Raw genomic sequence first — 20,187 nt, forward strand, 5'->3', positions numbered from 1 at the left:
CACCACACCTACCTTCAGAACTTGCACATCACAAAGAAGTTGAGGAATACCTTTGTGGTGGGTGATTGTCTCAAATGCAAATGTAATAGTTGTAAAGTGTCTCCTTATTTTAACTCCTTCAAGCAAGACAGAGCTTTGCAGCTGCCTCAGGGGAGATTTGGAGATTGCAAGAGAAAAGCAGGGGAAATATGGGGACTCCCCCTGAGCCTCGATGGAGTGTGGGCAGCAGGGCTGGGAGGCTGCTGGGGACCAGCACCCCAAAAAGGTAGAGGGTGAGTTTTAGACAGGGTCCTATTTTAATCCTTATTGTTTAATCTGAGGGTCCCATTTCATGTTGGTAGGGGTGATTCTTATGGTCCCTTAGTGCTGTGTCCCGTGCTCTTGCAGCAAAGTTAAATTATTTAGGCAGGGTGAGGGTGCAAGAACGGCTCTGTGCATAGGGAGGGTGCAGCTGGGGGAACAGCAGCAGTGTTGGCTTATGGGGGCTGCTGAGATTGCCTGGAGACTTAAAATGTCAACATGATCAGTACTAGTTTCTTATTTTCTTTTCCAGGCACAGTTTGAAGCGAACGTGCATGACCCTGAGGGTGAGAAATAGATGGTGTTTGTCTGGACAACCACATGTCTCCCCCACTGGTGTGGTTCAGGAGGGAAGCTCCTACATACTATTCACTTCACAAAGTGAAGTTGAAACAGTTTTGATTCTGCTTCTACATAGATTCAGCCCATGCTCTGCCCACATCAGCCAAAAGCTGTTATGTGGCATCTGACTTTTCCTCCACATCCACTGAACATGCAACCCACACCAAAGGCAAAGACTGGGGTTGTGCACGCCCAGCCCAGGTTTTCTTTTGCTCTGCCACCCCCAGTTAATGGGGTGCAAAGTACCAATGCTACACATCTCCTCATGCACTGTTACTTTTGCTCTAAGCCTGAATATTTCTTTTTCCTGTTGCATTGTTTTTCATAGGCAGCATCTGGTCAGGTTTCTGTTGCATCAGTGAGTTTGCTGGTATTGGGTTTTACTCAAACAATGTGTTCTGCCACAAAGGAGCAGGTTGGAGCAGGTTAGAGCTGTCCAGCCTGGCCGTGCAGGAACCAGTGACGAATAAAGCTCCATAAATATGTTATTCTGCCTCTCCCCTTCCTCCACACAAATATCAATTGCTTTTCCGGATTATTGAGAAAAGAATCTCTGTGTTCCCTGGGTGTGAAATGTGTTGGTTCTCCCTTTGCAAGCAGTGGAGATAATGCTGCTGGCAGAGCAACGGCTCGGCCCGAGGCTCTGCCGCTGGATGGGTGATGCCAAGGCCAGCAGGAGCAGTGGAGATATTTGTGTCAACCCTGTGAGCAGATTATTCACTGCGACCCACCCGGGATTCAGGACCAGCCCAAAACAGAGCTGCTCCCCTCCTTCCCTGCTGACTCCAGCTCAAGTGCCCTGCAGGGCTTGGGTGTGGGAAATGCTCACTGACCCTTCCTCCACTTCAGCAGCACTAGACCTGGGAAATAAGGTCCCTCTGGGTTCTAGGAATCTCAGGGCTCTGTATATATTTAAACCTCATCCATGAACTGTCCCCCGTGGCTACCACCACCCTCCTTCAGCATCATAATATCTGGCACAGCTACCGCTGCCCTGAAAGCTGGGTCTTGTCCTCCCCACACACACCTTGGGCTGTGCTGAGGGTTTCATAGGATCCATTCCCTCCTCCCTGACAAAACCAGGCAATGTTGGAAGGATAACTGAGGAGAGAAGGAGTGGAAAGGGTTTCTGCAGCCTGGTGCAGCAGCACTTGCTCTCTGTCCTAAGGCAGTTTGAGTCAGGGCTGTGCTCACCACAGTTGTGCAGTATCTGGTGACAAGACAAGTCCTTTCCCTGGGGCAACTGCTGCTGGTGTCCACACAGCCAGGAGTGCAGTTTCCAGGCGACCTTTCACAGGTTAAGCACAGCTTGCAAAACCTCATGCCTCTTTCCAGGCTTATAAAACTCACTCATTTGTTGTGGTGGTTTCATTTGCAGTTTCATTTCAGGAGCTGAAGAGGGACTTCACTGCTACCGAAACCTGGCGAATGCCCAGAGGGGAGGGTGGCTGTGATGCACATCTCTGCCCTTCAGCTACCACATTCCTCCCACCAAGATTTTGAGATTTCTCCTCTCTGGCCCTACTTGTGGGAGAGGACAAACAAACCCTCCAAGGAGAAATGCCTGGGCAAGAGCAGAGGTTTGTGAGGCAGCCAGTTGCAAACTCCTGGTGGAGATTCCCCTTGAGCCTGTTCAGCTGCCTCTTGCAGTGTAGCACAGTCAGGGTTGTAGGTTTTTCCCATTAACCCTGTTCCCAAGCCCAGAGCTGAGCTTGGTGCAGGTTCAAATGCTCTACAGGTGTAAATCAGCACAGCTTCAGCTACACTGGTGACCCTGCCACACTGCCCACGGAGCGAGGGTGAGTGACACCCCTTTGTCCAGTCTGTGCTGAGAGCTGTGGTAAAGATGATCTCCCTAGACAGACAGGGGAATCTTTTGTCAGGTATTTTGGGCATTCTGGCAAACTGAGCAGAAAATGACACGTGGAAAACAGCAAGAGGCAGGAAGGAAAGAGGCAGAAGATATTCCTGCAGTCTCGTGCCCTAAGATTGCTCCTGTGTTCGTGCACATCCCCACTGTGTCACCCAGGGTCACAAGAGTTCACCTTGCTCTTTTGTGTCCCCTGACATGCACACCTTGCTGGAGAGGCCCTGACAGCTGAAAAGACCTCATATTAGGCTGTGACAGGTTGGTAAGTCTCCTTTTGGGGTACACCTGAGCACCACCCTTCCCTACAACTCCATGTATGGACTTTCCCAGTTTCCAGCACTTCACCCCTGGCCATTAGACACAAGACTCTGGGGACAGCCAGCACGTCCCCTTGCACAAACAGGGCCCAGTGCAGGGCAGGGGTTGGTACTGCCCTGCAGACAGTGTGGCTCCAGCCCGCTCTCTGCACAGCCCCAGCCCTGAGAAAGTGCAAGTGTCTTTTCCAGCAGCTACTCTGATGGAGGAGTCTGCAAAGTTTTCAGGTGAGGGGGCGGTTTGGATGGTGGAGCCCATGGCCCCGCTGGTTTGGGAGCTGGGCAACAGAGGAGCCCCTTCTGTGGCCCCATCCCCGCACAGACAGAGCCCCGCTGTTGGTCAGAGGAAGTTTGGTGAAGGCAGAAAGGAGGAAAAGACTCCTGACAGGTTTCATCTATCCAAGCCAAGAATGGTCACATTAGAAGCTTGTAAACCTTTTTCTTCTCAAATACATGTATTTATTTTTTTAACTGCTGGCCGTTGCTCAAAGCCACCTGGTCTGTGTGTCCATCCCATTCGGCTGAGCTCTTGCCTGTGCCTCGCCTGGCCCCGATTACTCCGGGAAGCTCTTTGGCTTCCCGGCCATGAAAGCCGCTCTCTCAGGGAGGGCGTGGATGTCTCCCCTTGGCCAGGAGCCTGTGCCTCGGCGGGCTGGGGGGGCTCGCCCGGCGCTGAAGACTGGGCCAGTGTTCGAGGAGGCGAGGGCGGCTGAAAGGGCCCAGTGTGTGCCGAGCGTGAGTCACGGGGCCGGAGGGCAGCTGGGAGCCGGCAGGAGCGCAGCCCAGAGCTGCCGCAGGAGGGGCCGGCATGGATCTCATCAGCCTGGAGTGCAGGCAGAAGGGCCCGAGCAAGGAGGGAGCTGAAGGAGGTTTCCAGGGCTGGAGAGATTTGAGGGAGCCTTGTGTCACAGCTGGGTGTCTGCGTGGGGTCAGGGTCTGTGGAGTGGAGGCTGGGTCTGTCTGCACCCATCACTGGACTTTCATGTGGCTTTGCGTGTCAAATAAAACCTGGGGAAGGGCTGGAAAAGCCCTGGAAGGATCCTTGGGGTCCTTGAGATAGGGAGCTGTCTTGTGTCACATTTTGGTGCCTCAAGCACTGGCTTGCAGGTCTGGGGCTCCATCCTGGCTGGTGTAAAACATCCCTGGAGCTGCTGGTTTTCTTTGGCTCAGTGTGGCTGTGCACTTCCCAGTCTGGCGACACACACCCAGGCGGCTGCTGGGCTGTGCCAGCACCTTACACATCCCCAGCATCAACTCCTGGGCCCCAGGGATGGCACCTGCCGTGGCAGAGCCAGGAGGTGGCTTGTCACTTCCTGGAGCAGGCAACATAGCTCATAGCTCTGGGCAGTCCCAAAGGGAGAGTGGCTTCCTGGTGGTCCCAGTTAGGACCTCTATGCCTGGCTGCATGTGGGATGAGAAGCAGGGAGGGATTTCTGGTTTAGATTAGATGCAAGCATGTATGGGAAGATCTGGTTTTATCTCAAAATCAAAGAGCTCTGCACATGGTGGTGCTACCACCCAGAGAGGTCCCCCATGATATATCAGAGGATTAGGCATGAGGCATGTCCTACTGTCTTCCAGAGGCATCATGTGCGCATGTAAGACACCAGCAAGAGACGAGTAGAGGCCCCTTGGGCTTCAGCTTGTCCTGGGACCCACATCTGCTGGGGAGAGCAGGAGGGGACCACTGGTGCAGAGAGTGTGCAGAAAGCCCCTGTAGTGGTGGTTGATCAGGAGATGCATCTTGAAGGGATGTGCTTTTTAATGGGAATTCAGCTGACTGGACTGTGAGGGAGTTGAACTTTGATGAAAAGTCACACTTAGGTATTTCTCTTTAGAACAAATAGCCATGGCCCAAAAGGAGAGCGAGTGAGTAAATGGCAGCTGATGGCTCTGGGCAGCCTGGTGACATCCCTGTGCCTCCAGACCTGGAAAAAAAAACACCCCAGAGGCTGGAGACAATCCTATCAACTTGCTGGCTGACATTTCAGGGCTACTTCACCCACCACACCTCTGGTTTGTTGATCTGCAGAGCCCCGTTGCTGAACTCTGCAGCCACATGCTCGGTGTTGGCACCATGAGCTGCTTGTGCCGGGGAGTGTCCCTGCCACCTCACCCTGAGGACTGATGGGCTTTCCATCCTGCTCCTTTCCAGTTCTCTGTCCTTCCCAGCCTCTCTCTAGTGTTGGGCAGATCCTCAAAGTTTTGGCCCTGCAGGAATAACCTCTTAGGGTGGTGCATTTCTGTCCTGTTGTCACCAGTGACAGCAGGAGGATGAAGGGAAAGTAAACCACAACGGGGAGCACAGTGTGATGATACAAATGGGCTGGAAGGACCCAGGAGGGCCATCAGTTTGTCCTCTACCCTGAGCAGGAGCTGGTTTCCCATGGTGAGGCAGGGATCAGCCCAGCAGTGGTGTCTGGAGCCTCCCTGCACCAAGTCACTGGAAGTGCCGGAGCCACGTGAGAGCCTCAGCCCAAGGGATGGCACGGGGCTGTGGCTGCGCCTGCTGTGAATCAGGGAAGGAGCTGGATCCATGCATTAACTCACTGGCCACCTCAGCTCACGGCATAGAATGACTTCACCGTCGGGTGAACATCCCACCATGGAAACCAAACCTCAGGAATGCGTCTGGGTGTGCCGACTCTCTTCTCCTCTCCAGAGGGCTCTCTTATGTCTCAGCTACTCCCAGGCTAGCAAATTGCTGTTGTCACCTCTCCCACCAGCTCCCTGAGCTGGGCTGGGGAGCAGTGCCCATACAAGGGTCATCCCCTGTGCCCAGAGGGTGCCTGCCCAGGGCTGGCACTGCGGGTGCTGCCCTCCCTTCGTGTGCATGCAGGGAGCTTTGCCATGGCTTCAATCCAAAGAGGGGAAGTCTGCACTCCACATGCCCTCCTTCTCCCTCTCCCTGTCTCTTGCTGGAGACAGATCCACCAGTGGCTGTAGCAGAGCCCAGCTTTTGGCGCCAAGAAGCAGCAGAGTGATGATTAATGCTGAGCAGAGCCACAGAGCCAGGGACGTCTGAGTTGTCTCTGCCTCTCTCCTAAACCAATTTGGCCAAAAAAGGCTAATGTGAGCATTTCTGCATCTGCCAGCCTAGGAGGGGGCTCGGCCAGAGCTCAGGGTCTCAGCAGGCATGTATGGGGCTGTATGTTTTTCCACTTGGGCTGGAGAGGGGCCGTGGGCAGGCAGCCGCCGGGCTCAGGTGACTCCTGAGCCGTCCTTTCCATCTGACTCATGAGAGACGTCGCAAGTGCTCTCCTGCCCAGCGGAAAACACGTCTCCCTGCAGCTCATGGCTTCTGGGCCCATGCCAGTCCCCAGGCAGCACAGCTTCCCAGGGCTGTGCTGGCACCTGGAGCCCAGCTCTTCCCAGAATGGAGCTGGGAGAGCGGCTCCGTGGGATGATGCCCAATCAGGGCTTTACCTTCAGGCTGTGCCCATAGCTGGTGTGGCAGAACAGTCAGGGTGGCAAAGGCTGGGCAGGACAGGCCCGTGGTCCCTGCAATGGGCAGGAGCATCTCTACAGGCCGGGCTCCTGATTTCACTGCTGGCATTACATTGCTTTCCTAACACTGCTGATTTCCTCTTCTCCATCTTTTTGGAGGGTCCAGGATGGAAATAACAGTTCTTCAGCACCAGGACAGGTCTTTCCCTTCCCAAGGCCAAGCACCCCATCCTCCTTCCTTTCTGGGTTTGGGCAGCGTGAGAGTGTCACCCACCTCAAACCCCACATTCACGTCCCCCATCTTATGTCCTCATGGACTTGTTTTTTTCAGTGCCTGGATGCCATCCTACCATAGGTTATGAGGAAAAACCCAGACCCTGGGGCTTTCTGCACAAGGGAAACTGAAGCATGCTGGGGTCAGCACCTCTTGCTGGGGCCTGTGGCTCACTGTGCCCAGCCTCAGGCTGTTTGCATCACACCCCAGAGCCTGCCCCCTCTGTGCCCGCTGCCCAAGCTGCAGCACTGGGCTCCCCCTGCTCCTCTGGGAAGGGAAATGTTTTCCCTCTCCCCTCCCGTTCTGCTCGCCAGCAGCCAGTGAGTCCGGTTTCCCCTGCACGCTGCCGCCAAGCGCCTCTGGAACCACTGGAAAATGCATAAAAGGCTGGGCAAGGCTGCGGTGAGGGTTACTCAGAGTCACAGCTGGATCCAGCTGCTGCTTTAAAGCAACAGCACAGCCACACAAGGCTCCCCAGGACACCCAGGTGTCCCAGGGGTTTAAATCCCATGGGAAGAGAAGGCAGCATCCTCACTGGGCAGCAGCCATGAGGCTGGAGGGAGCCTTTTCACTGGGGAAAATGAGGAAGGGGAAGCCGAAGGACAGAAACCCTTAGGTGGGTCTGGACCTGGGATTTGCTCACCCAGGGTTGCAGAGTGCTTCCCCTGCCCTGCTCCTGTGGCTCCTGGCACAATGACCAGGAGAGCACTTCCCTGCCAGCCCCAACTGCATCCCATGGTTGGGTCTGCAAAGGGCAACAGCAGCTTGGGGACCCCAGAGCAACGGGGCTGGCCCAGCCATCACCCTGCAAAGCAACTTACACTCCTCCCCGATTTTTGGAAGCAATCATGCAAATCCCAGAGTGTTTGCTTCCAGGCAGGACAGAGGGTGTGGCTGTGGCTCAAGGTGTTTCAGCAGCCCCCTGTGCTGTTTCAGTGTGTGAAATGCCAAGGCCAATGGAGTGGGATGGAGCAGCTGGCTGTGGGAAGGCACAAAACCTCCTCCTACATCCTGGGTAGGTCCTGCTCTAGCAGAGATGCTGGGATGGAAACAACCATGGGGCACTGGGGTTAATGAGTAAAACAAGTCATTATTTTACTCATAAACCTGGTTTATGGGGGTCTGGTTTATGGCTCTTTTAGCATGGGCAAGCAGAGGGAGCTTTCTGTGGGGGTGGATGTCTTTCCTGGTGTCCCACGTCAGACTGGTTAGTCCATGACGTCTGCTCCACCTTCCAAGACGCAGCAATAAATCAGGTTAATAATTAATCCCAACTGCCTGGGGAACCTTCCCTGGGACGAAGGCAGAGCTGGCCCCGCTCACAGCTCTCAGTATCCCACGTGAGAACCGCAGTGATGGGCGAGTCTCACAGGGCTGCTCTTTACCACAGCATCATGAAAGGTGCTTAGAAAACAAATATGGAAGGAGAAAGGAACATTCCCTGTCCTATCACATCCAGGATGTTTGCTCCTGAGTGTGTGCAAAGTCTTGATGTGGTGCGAGTCTGGCTCAGCCAAACAAATTGCAGCTTTGACCTCCCTCCCTGCTCCAGGGTATACCACAGGTGAGTGGTTTAGCAAAGAAAAACCTAAAAGTGTGACCACCCTGTGCAGCTGATCTTGGGTCAGGCTGAGCCGTTGGTCCTGCTCCAGGCACTCGGAGGTTTGGGGAGGAGAGGGCTGGTTTGTGTGTCTCCACAGGGCAACGGGACCTTGGCTTGTGTGGGAAACCCAGCCCAGGGACCACAGTGTAGGCACAAGTGGTCATGAGGTGTGAGAGTTCCTGGAAGAAGAAGTGAGAGTTTTTTCTGTGTATGTATAATTTGCTGGAATGAAAATAAATCAGAAAACAACACTCACACACACACACACAAAAAAACCATATCAAAGAAACCAGTGCAGCTTTCCCCAGTGAAACAAATTCCAAACCATCAGTGGGAAAACACTGGCTAGGTCAATCTGCCACTAGCCAGTCTTCTGGGATTACATAAACTTTATAAAAAAAGCTCACTTATTTCTTTGTACTATTTTTTTTTTTAATAAAACATTTTAGTTCAGGTCCACTTTGAAATTATAAGAGGATTCTTGAAACAAAAAAAGCATTGTGGTTAGCTTTGAGAACATTTAAATGAGCCACTTGGGCATCACCCCAGTCCTCATCCTTTCCCTTAACCCAGACAATGTATTGGAGCTCTGTTGGATGCCAGTACCAAAGCCTTGTTGTCCTCACAGGTTGCCCCTCCCCATCTCCAGCAGTGCCACCAATTGGGATAATGCTTGGGTGGGGGATGAGCGTGTGGCCCTGGGACTGGCTCTCTCCAAATGGGTCACAGGAGCCACCAGATGTGTAGATGGCTGCTGCCAGCAGGAGCTGGTGTCACCCTGGCTGTCACTGAGGTGTCACGCAGGAAGATCCATGCCTTGCCTTCCCCTCTACATCCCTGTCCAATGCAACGACAGCGTGTCCAAATGCTGCTCCTCACAGGTGCCCTGCCAGCTCTCCCAGGGCTGCAGTGGCTTGGCACACCTCAAATGTCTCTGCAGTTGTGCAAAGCAGAGGAACTTGGCTTTTCCATGCTCAAGCAGCACCTGCCACCCAAGAGCACTTACCCAGAAATCTGCAGCTCTGCCCACAGTGCCAAAAAGGCACCTGGTGCCTCCAAACTTCAGTCTAATGGCTCAGACCTAAGAAATACAGGCGATGGGTGCTGCAGAGAAGGAGGGGCAAGGCTACAGATTCAGATGCTCTGCTGAAGGCAGGGCTAGGCAGGAATGGCAGGGATATGCTGCTGGCAGAGTCTACTAGGGTGATATTCATGTTTCTCTTTTTTGTGTTTCGTTCTCAGCAGAGTAGTTGTGGCTGCTTATGTGAAACCCATTCTTTCTGGGTGCTGGAAAGAGGCAAATGTGTGTGGAATGAAATTTTTTAAAAGAAACATGCTTTCAGTTGTATTTTGTTCTTCCTGCTGTTTTTCTGTTTTTCCAGGGTGAATCTGAAGAACTAAAGACTTGGTTTTGTCCTAAACTTTTCTATGTAATGATGAAAAAAAATCATAAACAATTCTGCTTCATTTCCAGGTTCATCCTTGAAACAGGAATTGGTGGTGCCAGGGATGCCCAGGACTGTGTTTATCCCACACATCAGAAGCCTCAGACCTGACAGGCATTGAGCCTTTAATGATTATCAGAGCTAAAGCTTTGTGCAGCCCTCACACACCAGGCCTGCAGTGCTCTCATGCAGCGGGATGTGCATCTTTTTCCCACACAGGGGGAAAGTAGGGGGTTATTTGAGCCAAAACCCTGCACAGCAGCATGGAATCATCCGGGAAGTCCTATGCTCCTGGCCCTACAGCACGGAAACAGCCGTCAGAGAGGCGGGACACTGGGAGCAGGGCTGGCACAGCTCCCTGCCCCATGCTGCCAGGAACCCTCCTCACGCTGCAGCAGTGCCAATTGCCAATCCCACCGGAGCAGCACAGCCCTCAGGCTGCAGCAGGCCAGCCCTGCTCCTGCCAGCTGCTGCTGGGGCATCCACGGCACCCCGCGAGCCTGTCACACACCCACGGCTGCTGGGCGCCCTGGAATGGCAGCAGTCACCCGGGGACGTGGTTTGGGATTTACTGCAGCTCCTCAGGAGTGGGTGTTGCCATCCCTGTCCCCATCATGGTCCCAGGGCAAATTGCAGGGATGAAATGGTTGTTGCGCTCTCAGGGCTTTCCTGTTCACATCCCTTCGTGCCTGTTTGTGCAAGGGCCATTCTCCACTGGGGTCCTCCTCCACTGTGAGCCCCTCTTGGCAGAGTGGGGTGAATTCCCAGACAGGGACATGCATCTAACCATCCCTTGTGCTGCAGGGATGAGGGGGTCCTTCTCACAGCCTGTTTGGGTCAAGCTGATGCTCAGTGAATCTCATGGCCGTGATTTTCTTGGGGACATGAGTGCAGCAAATACAAACCTTCCTATAGGCACTGGGAACAGGCTAAAAAGGAATCAGGAGAGGTATGTATGGACTTTTGGTGATGATAAGGACATAGGATGCTGTAGAGCTGGTGCAGCTTGTTTGGGCAATGTTTCCTGGGGAGCTTTCACAGGCCCCAGGACACAGAGCTGCAGGGCACCTGGGAAAGCGATAAGCTGAGATAAGGAGAGAGAAACAGATCTGGGGAAAGCAATGCAATCTTCATCCCCAAACTGAGCTGGATGTGGAGTTTCCTTGGTGCTGTTTTAGTAGCAGAGGTTTTGTGGGTCCCTCTACATGTCCAGTCTTTGAAAGAAGAGCCTTTCCCATGAGAAGCTCAGCGTGTCCAGGGGGTTGTGAGAGCTATAGGACACCCTGACCCTCATAATGAAAAATGCAGAGGAACTGTTCAGAAAGGGGCTGGGACAGTCTGCTGGACAGGAAAGGAAATACTGCAAATTTCCTGCAGGCTTCCCAGCCTGGCTTCATGGCAGACATGAGCAGCTGGTGGGATTGGGAGAGTGACAAAAATGGAGATATTACAAGGACTGATTTTTATGGCTGAAAAACACCTGCAACTGAAATGTTACGTTTAAAAGAAAAGGAAGGTCTTTAATCTGCTTCTCAATGGGCAATATAATGTCCCATGCTGATATGGCTGTCGGAACTGGGCTGAAGGAACAGTTTGAAAGGACCTCTCACCTGTCTGTGATGCTATTAGAAATTTGACCCATGAGAGGTCCCAGCATGCTGAGCAGGGACCTTCCTGCTGCAGCAACTCTCCATCAACTCTCTACACCCCCAGGTGTGCTGTGGATCCCAGGAAATGTGTGTGGGCAGAGCATGGATGCCTGGGTGAGACTGGAGTCCTGGGCAGAGTACTGGTCCTCGACAAGGTGCGGGCCCTGAGTGAGATGTGGGTCGTGGGGGAAGGGTGGGTCTCCGGAGAGGTGGGTATCCCAGGAGGCACATTAAAGGCTCTGGGGCAGAGCTAATGCGCCCCAGAGAGGGCACAGTACACGAGAAGCCGGACTAGGACGCCCCCGCGTTCCCAGATCATGGTGAGTGTGCCATCAGCAGCGGGGAGGGTCCTCAGGGGGACGTGTGGGGTGTCACCCTTAAACTCCGTGTCCCTGGGAGCACTGGGGAGGTGTCTGTCTGCTGGGGCGGGCGGGGGGACGGGTCAGAGGGGCAGGGCAAGAGTTAACCTACCTGCTCTGCCATCCATCTCTAGGCTCCACCTCAGAGAGAGAGAGGGGAGGGAAAAGGGAAAAAGTAGGGGAAAAAGAAGAAAAAAGAAGAGGAGGAGGAGGAGGAAGAGTGCAGAGAGAAGCGCCCGGACCGCGGGCAGCCCGGCCAGCAGCAGAGCGGCCGCCCCGTCCCACTCCCAGCATGTTCCAGTGGTGAGTGATCTCCGGGGAGCGCGGAGCCCAGCCCCGCTCCCGTCCCGCACCGAATCCCGGTATCCCTACCCCTGCCTCCGCCGTGCCGTGCCCTCCGTTCCCGCTGCCCGTCCGGAGCCGGGGGACTGCGAGGATCCGTCCCCGGCGGGTTCCCCTCGGGAGTCGCCCCGGGGGTGGCCGGCCGGGGCAGGGCAGCTCTGCCGGGGACGGGGGGCATGCGGAAGCGACTAAGGACGGAGTTTGTCATTTGTCCCCATCCCGGGAGCGACCCTCCCGCCGCCGCGGCTCTGCGGGGCTCCAGGCGGGTCTCGCTGCCGCGGTACCCCGAGAAGGCTCTCTGGGGCTCCGCTCCCGACACAAATTTCTCTTCATCCCGGGGCACCGGAGCTCCTGCCCGGCGGGAGGCAGGATGGGGGCAATGTGCAGGGGCAGCCGGTCGGTGCCCTCCAGTCCATGGGGATGCCTTTCCCAGCTTTTCCCTGAATAAAAGCTGGCTTGTGTGGAGGTGCTGGGGACAGCAGGGGCCTCCAGCCTTGCCCGGTGGGGTCCCGTCCCACGGCAGCACCAGCCTGGGGGCAGATGCCCTCGTGGAGGCGATACCCAGGGGTTCGGCTCTTGCCCTTTCCCCAGAAGCAGGTTTTTACGGCCTTGTATTTAAACCAGACGGCTTTTATGAGGAGGGGACGTGTCCCCGGGCACCCCCATGGCGAGCTGCGGCCCCACTTGGTGCTTGCATCCAGCTATTGCACAGGCTACTCCTGGGGACATTTGGGTTCCTTCTGCCCAGCATCTGTCCCTTTAGAAGATCCCCTCTCCAAATCCTTGGCACTGCCAACAGACAGGACTCTATACTGGCGGTGTCTCCAGTGACTGAGTCTAATTGAGGGGCCAGCAAAAGCCCCTATCACATAAATAGATAGCGCTGGTGGATCAAAGAGATTTTCACCTGAATCCAAAGTGAATGGGGTAGGGATAGAGAGACAGGGGTTCTCGGGGCCTCATCTGCCCTCGAGCATCAACACCTGAAAGGGATACTGCCCACCTCTAATTTGGAGTTTATGTTTAACTGCCTGGTGGCACAGCCACCTCACAGGGAGGCTTTTGAAGTTTCCTTGGTGGGTAAAAGGGAAGAGGAGGAGTGTGTTAAGACTTTTTCAAAGCTCTCTTGATGGCACCAACACCAGCAGCTGGGGCAGACCTGACTGGAACCGATGGCAGTCCCTCCGCACCCCCCACCCGGTGGGTGCCACCTTGGACTCTGCGGTGCTGGGTGTCCCCAACTCCTGGGGACACTATGGGGACTGGCTGGGGTCTGTGCCCCAAAAAAGGGTCCTGGGGCTTGGCAGGGTGACTTCTCTGTGATGGCAACAAACCCAAAGCACCTCCGTCCCCAGAAAGCAGGAGATACTTTTTCAGCCATACCTAAAGTACTTCCCGGCTGAGGAGACCACAGAGCAGAAAGACTCATGACTTGAAAAGATGCACAAACAACTGTCGCTCTTTTGGCCCCCAAATCCTTCATTTGATATGGGAATTGCCTACGATTCTGGCTCAGGGTCCTCCCAGTCCCCGCTGCTTTCCTGGCAGTGCAGGGACAGGCTTCCTGCAGGGCAGAGCTGGCTATGGGTCTCCTGGTTTCGGCTGGACCTGGTGGGACCCCATGGTTTGCAGTCAGACCAGTAGGAAAATTCCCAAATAGGTTCTTGCAACAAAGCAGGAATTGCACTGGTGAGAACCGGGAAACAGGGTCCACTGAAGGAAGGAGGAATAAGTTTCTGTGCTGTTGTGCAACACCTCACCTAGAAACATACCCAGGCCACTTGACGCTCCACCTCTTAATAAAAGCTGGAGTTGTCCCCTCAGCCCTGATCAGAACTTGCTGTCCCAAGGAGAGTAGTGGGGGTCAGTGCACCCATGCACTGTTAGGCAGAGTCTGCCAAGGCTGGGACCATCTGTGCCAGTATGTGACAGCCCTACATATGCAAATTGTTGAAATTTGTATCCGTAATTCCCTGACCTTTGGCTTCTGGGGAACCTCTGGCGATGGCTGAGTATTTTATTGCTTGTTGTTCTTGGGTGGCGGGGAGTGTAAGAATGTGGTGGGACAGGACAGGATGGGATGGGTTTGATACAAATGAAATTACTATACAGGGCTGACAGGGGTTATTTCTGCAGCAGTGCTGGGTATGGATGAGAAATTTTAAACATTGCTTGGCTGTACTTGGAGTAAAGTTGTACTGGAACTGAAAAATGTAAGAATAAGCTCAAAACTGTGCAGACAGGGCTGGAGAGGGTTAAGGGAATGGTGAGATCTAATCAGAACTGCTCTCTCATCAGTCTCAGATGAGTGGCCACATATAAAACCGGATGAGGAATATCTATCCATTTATCCTTAATTACTTATTTCCACGCTCGCTCCCACAGTTCACACTAGTGATCACAGTTTTCCCACGACAACGTTGAGCTCAAAAGTTCTTTGTGCTTCAGAGCAAAGCAAGAGACAGGAGCTCCTGAAAGCTCCTGGTTCCCATCTGGGACTGCTGCATTTCAGGATGAGCGAAATCCCCTAGCACAGTGTTGTCTCCTGCCCTGGGGAGTTTGATGACTTATAGGGTGTCCCACCAAGCAGGTGTTTTGGTGCAGCCTGACGCCCAAAACTCCCCCAGTTCACGGTGGTTCTGATCACAATCCAGTCCCCAGGTCTAGGAGAGTTTCATGGCTTTTTGGGGGTTTCTTATCTATCTGGAAAATACTTGGGTTAAATGTTTCAGATTTCAGCCCCAAGCTCCTTCTTTAGACTGTCCTGAAGTGAAGACATCTGCCTGCTAGAGATGATTCTAGATTTTTCTGTCTCTGACAGGAGCAGGGAGCCGAGGGCTGTCCCCGTGGGTGGCACCCAGGCTGGGATGTGCTTCTGACATGAAGAGGACAGGTACAAGGGCATCCCAAGACCAGTGCCACATCTGTCTCCATCAGCTCCACAACCCAGTGGCAGGAAAAAGGGGTCCAGGGACTACCAAACACCTTGTGTCAGAGCAGACAGAGATGGGGCTGCCCTTGGGAAGCTGTTAGGAGTGGAGACAAGGAACTCAACTGCCATGCTCCCATACCCAGTGCTCATCTGCACAGGGAGATGGCCCAAGGTGGCTGGAACATGCAGGACTGAGGCAGGAGGAAGTTGGTGCAGATGTGCAAGCTGTGGAGGGAAGCTGAGTGCTCAGGAGCTACATTGTGCAGCTGGGCAGAGAGGGCAGTTCCCCTCCTCTGTGGCAGTGAGATGAGAAATCCACCTTTAGCCGAGTGGAAAAGCAAGCTGGGGAGGAATTGTGCATCAATAATCTCCAAGTGCAGCTTTCCTGGAGTCCCAAGGACTCAGAAGGATCCCACTCAAGCTCCCCATGAACTTCATCCAGGGTTTGTCCCATGAGCAGCAGCTTCCCAGGGCTATAGGCCTGCAGCAGAGGAGAGCAGCAGGATGGTCCCAGCAAGAACTGGGTTTGATCTACTCATGCCCTGCACACCCTGGACATGCAGACACCTGTTTTGTCACAGGCTGGGAAAATCTGCCCACCCAGTCTGCCCTGTATCCGCTGCTCCTCATCACCACAAGGAAGCAATGGGACCCAAGAGCTGCCAAAAAGCCCAGGAGTGCCCCCTGAAATACTGGTTCCCAAGGTGGTTGTAGGTTTAGGGATGTCTTTTTCCCACTGAACCACGAAATTTCACTCAAATGGCTTTCTTTTTTTTCTTTTTTTTTTTTTTTTTTTTTTTTTCTTGATGTGCCATCTTTATACAAAACAGCAGTGTGAGTTTCATGTTAACTCTTGTGGTCTTCCCAGGTCTGGTTTCTCAGTGCTCTGCAACCTGTGATACCAGTCTAGGCCATGGACAGTATGTCTATCCTGGAGCTAAGGCTTCCTTGGAAAAGATAATTCCCTCCTGCTCTTGTCCTAAACTACAATTTTCAGATGGCTGAAACAGTGGTTTCCCTTGGGACTTTCTTCTGAAACAGCTGCTTTGCTGAAATTCTCCCCCATTTTCATCTTTCCTGTGACCCCTTCCCTGATCTTAGCACTGGGGTTACCAGGTGACACTGCAACCACATACCTTGTGCCAGTCCCTACAGTTAAGTGTGGCCCCAGAGCCACCCCACAAGAAGGATGAAGCTGGCAAGAGTATGCATTGATGTGTCCTGCAGCTCTTCCCACAAGGTTTCTCCTCCTCAAAAGGTGATGGAACACAGATTATGAGCATCCCATGACCTCTGAAGGAAGTGGTTTTGCAGACAAGCCTCTTTAAGCCCATATATTCTTCTCCTTAACCCCTTGTCTTTTCCCTTTAGGAAGAAGACCATCTACAAAACAGTCTGTCTCTCCTTCTTGCTAGTTATTACAGTAACGGTGCTACAGCGTGGAATGGCCCCAAACCAGTTCATGCAGGGCCAGCAGCAGAAAGAACTGCCCCCTTCAGATCCCTTGAAGTCACAGAAGAGAGACAACACCTTCTCCATCAGCAACACTTTCTGGAAGACCAAGAAGGAGAAAGCTCCTGTGAAGGAGGAGAGCGTGACAGCAGAGCAAACAAAATCCTGGGATGTCACCACTACCAACTGCTCAGCCAACCAGAACTTCAGCAAGGTGGATTGGTTCAAAGGGCTGGAGCCCAACTTCCAGCAGTTCCTGCTCTATCGGCACTGCCGCTACTTCCCCATGCTGATCAACCACCCAGAGAAGTGCAGCGGGGATGTCTACCTGCTCATCGTGGTCAAGTCCATCATCACCCAGCACGACCGCCGCGAGGCCATCCGGAGGACCTGGGGCCAAGAGAAGGACGTGGAGGGCAAGAGGATCAGGACGCTGTTCTTGCTGGGCACTGCCTCCAAGGAGGAGGAGAGAGCCAACCACCAGAAACTACTAGATTATGAGAACCACATCTATGGGGACATCTTGCAGTGGGATTTCCTGGACAGCTTCTTCAACCTCACCCTCAAAGAGGTCCATTTCCTGAAGTGGGTTGACATCTACTGTGACAACGTCCACTTCATCTTCAAAGGTGATGACGATGTGTTTGTGAGTCCCAGCAATATCCTGGAGTTCCTGGAGGACAAGAAGGAGGGAGAGGACCTCTTTGTGGGGGATGTCCTCCACAGGGCCAGGCCAATCCGTAAGAAGGAGAACAAGTACTACATCCCCAGTGCCCTCTACAACAAAAACATCTACCCACCCTATGCAGGGGGTGGGGGCTTCATCATGGATGGAGCTCTGGCCAAGAGGCTGCATAAGGCCTCAGAGACACTGGAGCTGTACCCCATCGATGATGTCTTCCTAGGGATGTGCTTGGAGGTCCTTAAAGTGTCACCTGTTGGGCATGAGGGCTTCAAAACTTTTGGCATTGTGAAAAACAAGAACAGCAAGATGAACAAGGAGCCGTGTTTTTACCGGAGTATGTTGGTGGTTCATAAACTGCTGCCTCCAGAGTTGCTCCAAATGTGGGACTTGGTCCACAGTAACTTGACATGCTCAAGAAAACTGAATGTCCTTTAGCTCAGGAGACCTGGGACTGGCAGGAGCTGGGACAACTGATCCCTGCTCTGGGGTGGGGTGAGCCTCCACTGGTGGCACACAAATCCTTCAGGGGCACTGCCCTCCGGGGTGAGGAGGGCAGAGACACTGCGCTCACAGGCAGGGGTTGTTCCTCTACTGTATTGTGGTTCACGTATCTCCAGCTGGGTTGGGGGTTGCTGAAAAAGAGAAAAAAAAAAAACCAACAAAACATGACAAGTCTAGCACAAAATGGAGAGAGGGTAAAGAGGTTTGTGCTCTGCTTTAGGTACATCCTCCACAGCAGCATGATGAGTGGAGGAGCGGAGGAAGGCAGGGCACTGGCATTTTTTGGAGATGTTAAGGGTCTGGCTATCCAGGGAAGCTGCTCCAAGGGTGTTCAGCCAATTACAAGTGCATCAGCCCCTCCTGACTCAAAACTCATGGGATTTTATGTGTTATCTCAAATTTCTCCTCCATGCAAGGTTTTGGTAACGTTGATCTGTGTGCATTGGGTTCACCCCCACCAAAGTCCTCTGTGCCCCCCTATGCAGCTGGGGAAAGGGGCTCTTCTCCGAGGCTGGCCCTCAACAGCCCTGAGTGCCCATTAGGGTTTGAGCCTGGCAGTTCGGGAACTGGGGTCCTTGTCCCTGTTAGAGGATCCCAGGCAATGGTGGCTCCCTGCACCAGCCTGGGCTCTGCCTGGCTCCCCAGCCCCTCTGCAGCCTTACTGCATCTGCCCTCAGAGGAATGCACCCAGCTGAAATTCCTCAGGGATTTGTTCCTCCTGGCAGGAAAGAGACTAGGCCAGCTGTCCTTGCCTGTGGCCAAGGAAGAGGTGGAGAAAACTGGTGGCCCTCCTTAGAGTGCTCCAGGGATTTTTCACTTCTGGGACTCTAATTCCTGGGCATCCCAGGGGGTGCAGTGGGGAGACCCTCTCTGTGCTGCACAACTGCCTTCATGGCTTTGCCTTGCAGGGGGACAACGGCCCCAAAGGCTCTGTGTGTGGCTGCTTCTGGTTCAGCCCTGGTTTTCAGCAACTGTGATGCTCCAGGGTAGGTTGGAGATGTTGGTCCTGCTCTGGCATGAGAAGCAGAGCCCAAGGGGACAAAGTGAAGGAAAGCTGGTGTTTCACACACCTGCTCCTCTCAGGGTTGTTGCAGTATTTATTCTACAGGCTGAGATGCAGGAGCATGACAGGGAATGGTGTCACAAGACATGGCCTTTTTTCTTTGGGCTGCAAGGGCCACGAGCTCTCAAGGGGAGCCCTGGGCTGGCTGCTTTGGTGGAAACCACCCAACAGAGACATGTGGCCGCACAAGGGCCACGGATGCTCTCCAGCCACTGACTGCAGGCATGAGCAAAGGCCACAGGAATGTGCAAAGCCACACATGCTCACACACGTGCTCCCAGGCACAGGGTCTACACACACAGATGTCCCTGTGTGTAGGGCTGGCATGCCCAGATATCCCTGCAGGGGTGGACACACACAGCCACATCCATGGCCCTGAACACGCACAGCAGAGCACAGGCACAGATGCCCTTACTCCCTCTCCCTCTCTGGTGCCAGACATTGAAAGGAGAAAAATTTTACTACCTCAAAGGTCCCCCTGTGCAGTGCCTTTTTTTTTTTCCTTTTCTCTTATTTTCTTAATGCGTTTTGGAAACAGGCCTGTTTTATTTACTCCAAGTACATTTCCCAGGTTAGAAAACAAACTAAAAAAGAGCATAAACCAGTCAAAAAGGGCACCCACACGCCAAGCCACACCACTCTTAAAATGCTCCTGCTCAGATTAGATGCAGATTTGAAGAGAAGTAAGAGAAAGAGTCGGTGCTGCCCAGGGCTCAGCTGGTGGTAATACTGTGAAACTGGATGTACAATGCACCAGGTCCCTGGAGTAGCAGAGCAGAATCCTGAAAGCATTTTTGGTACCCACTGGGCTTAGGCAGCACACGACTCTTTCCTTTTACCCTCCCTTCCCTCCTTCCAACAGGAGTGAGTTCAGAAACACTTTCCAAATTGATACCTCCATAATTTATGTCAGGTACAGTACTTTAGGCTGTACATTTATCCTGGATGCAGGGTCAGCTCTCGCTCTCTGTAGCAATGTGTATGGTGAGCCAGGGCTGTATACAGACATCTCTCAGTGTTGTTCTTCACCTGGTGGGACCTGGACAGAGAAACCTTGTAGAGTTTGGTGACTATTCTAGTTTCTAAATAAAGGACAAAAGAAGAAGAAAAAAAAAATCCTACAAGCCTTTACCTTGTGTCATTACTATGAGTTTCTGCTGGGAACAAAACCTGGCAATGTGCTACAGTGACTAAATTAACTCTCTAGAATGGGCATCTGGAGACTGTAGCTGCCCTGTTCCATTTTGGCACAGCTTCCTTGTGGAGCCTGGCATGGTAACCAGGCTGGTGGGTATTTTCTCTCTTTCATGTACTCCTCCACCTTAATCTCAAACTAAACTTCAGATCCTCCTGGTACCCTGTGGGAAGGAGCTTCTCATGTCGACCTCTGTGGCAAAAGCCACCTCAGCAGGGCTGGAAACTCATGGTTTTGTTGAGCAGGAGGAGATGGGCACCTCCTGTCCCTGTTACCTCCCCACAGCAGGACCTGGCTCACTTCCACAGCCAAAGCAGCACCGTGGGGTAACACAACCCCTGGTGGTGAGGTTCAAACCTGGCTGGGGTAAAGAGGAAAGACTCAGGTGAACCCCTAGGTCTGACCTTGGCATTT

General features: G+C 53.4%; 1 protein-coding gene across 3 annotated transcripts; it reads left to right on the forward strand.

The window, feature by feature from the left end:
- The first annotated feature begins 11,448 nt into the window (after window positions 1-11,448).
- On the forward strand, window positions 11,449-19,694 carry B3GNT7 (UDP-GlcNAc:betaGal beta-1,3-N-acetylglucosaminyltransferase 7). Of its 3 annotated transcripts, none has more exons than XM_072933098.1 (3): window positions 11,449-11,564; window positions 11,738-11,906; window positions 16,249-19,694. In XM_072933098.1, the coding sequence occupies exons 2-3, from the start codon at window positions 11,896-11,898 to the stop codon at window positions 17,447-17,449; spliced, it is 1,212 nt and encodes a 403-aa protein (XP_072789199.1). In that variant the 5' UTR covers window positions 11,449-11,564; window positions 11,738-11,895; the 3' UTR covers window positions 17,450-19,694.
- The last annotated feature ends 493 nt before the right edge of the window (window positions 19,695-20,187 follow it).

This window comes from Taeniopygia guttata, chromosome 9, assembly GCF_048771995.1.
Source record: "Taeniopygia guttata chromosome 9, bTaeGut7.mat, whole genome shotgun sequence".
Classification (NCBI taxonomy): Eukaryota; Metazoa; Chordata; class Aves; order Passeriformes; family Estrildidae; genus Taeniopygia; species Taeniopygia guttata.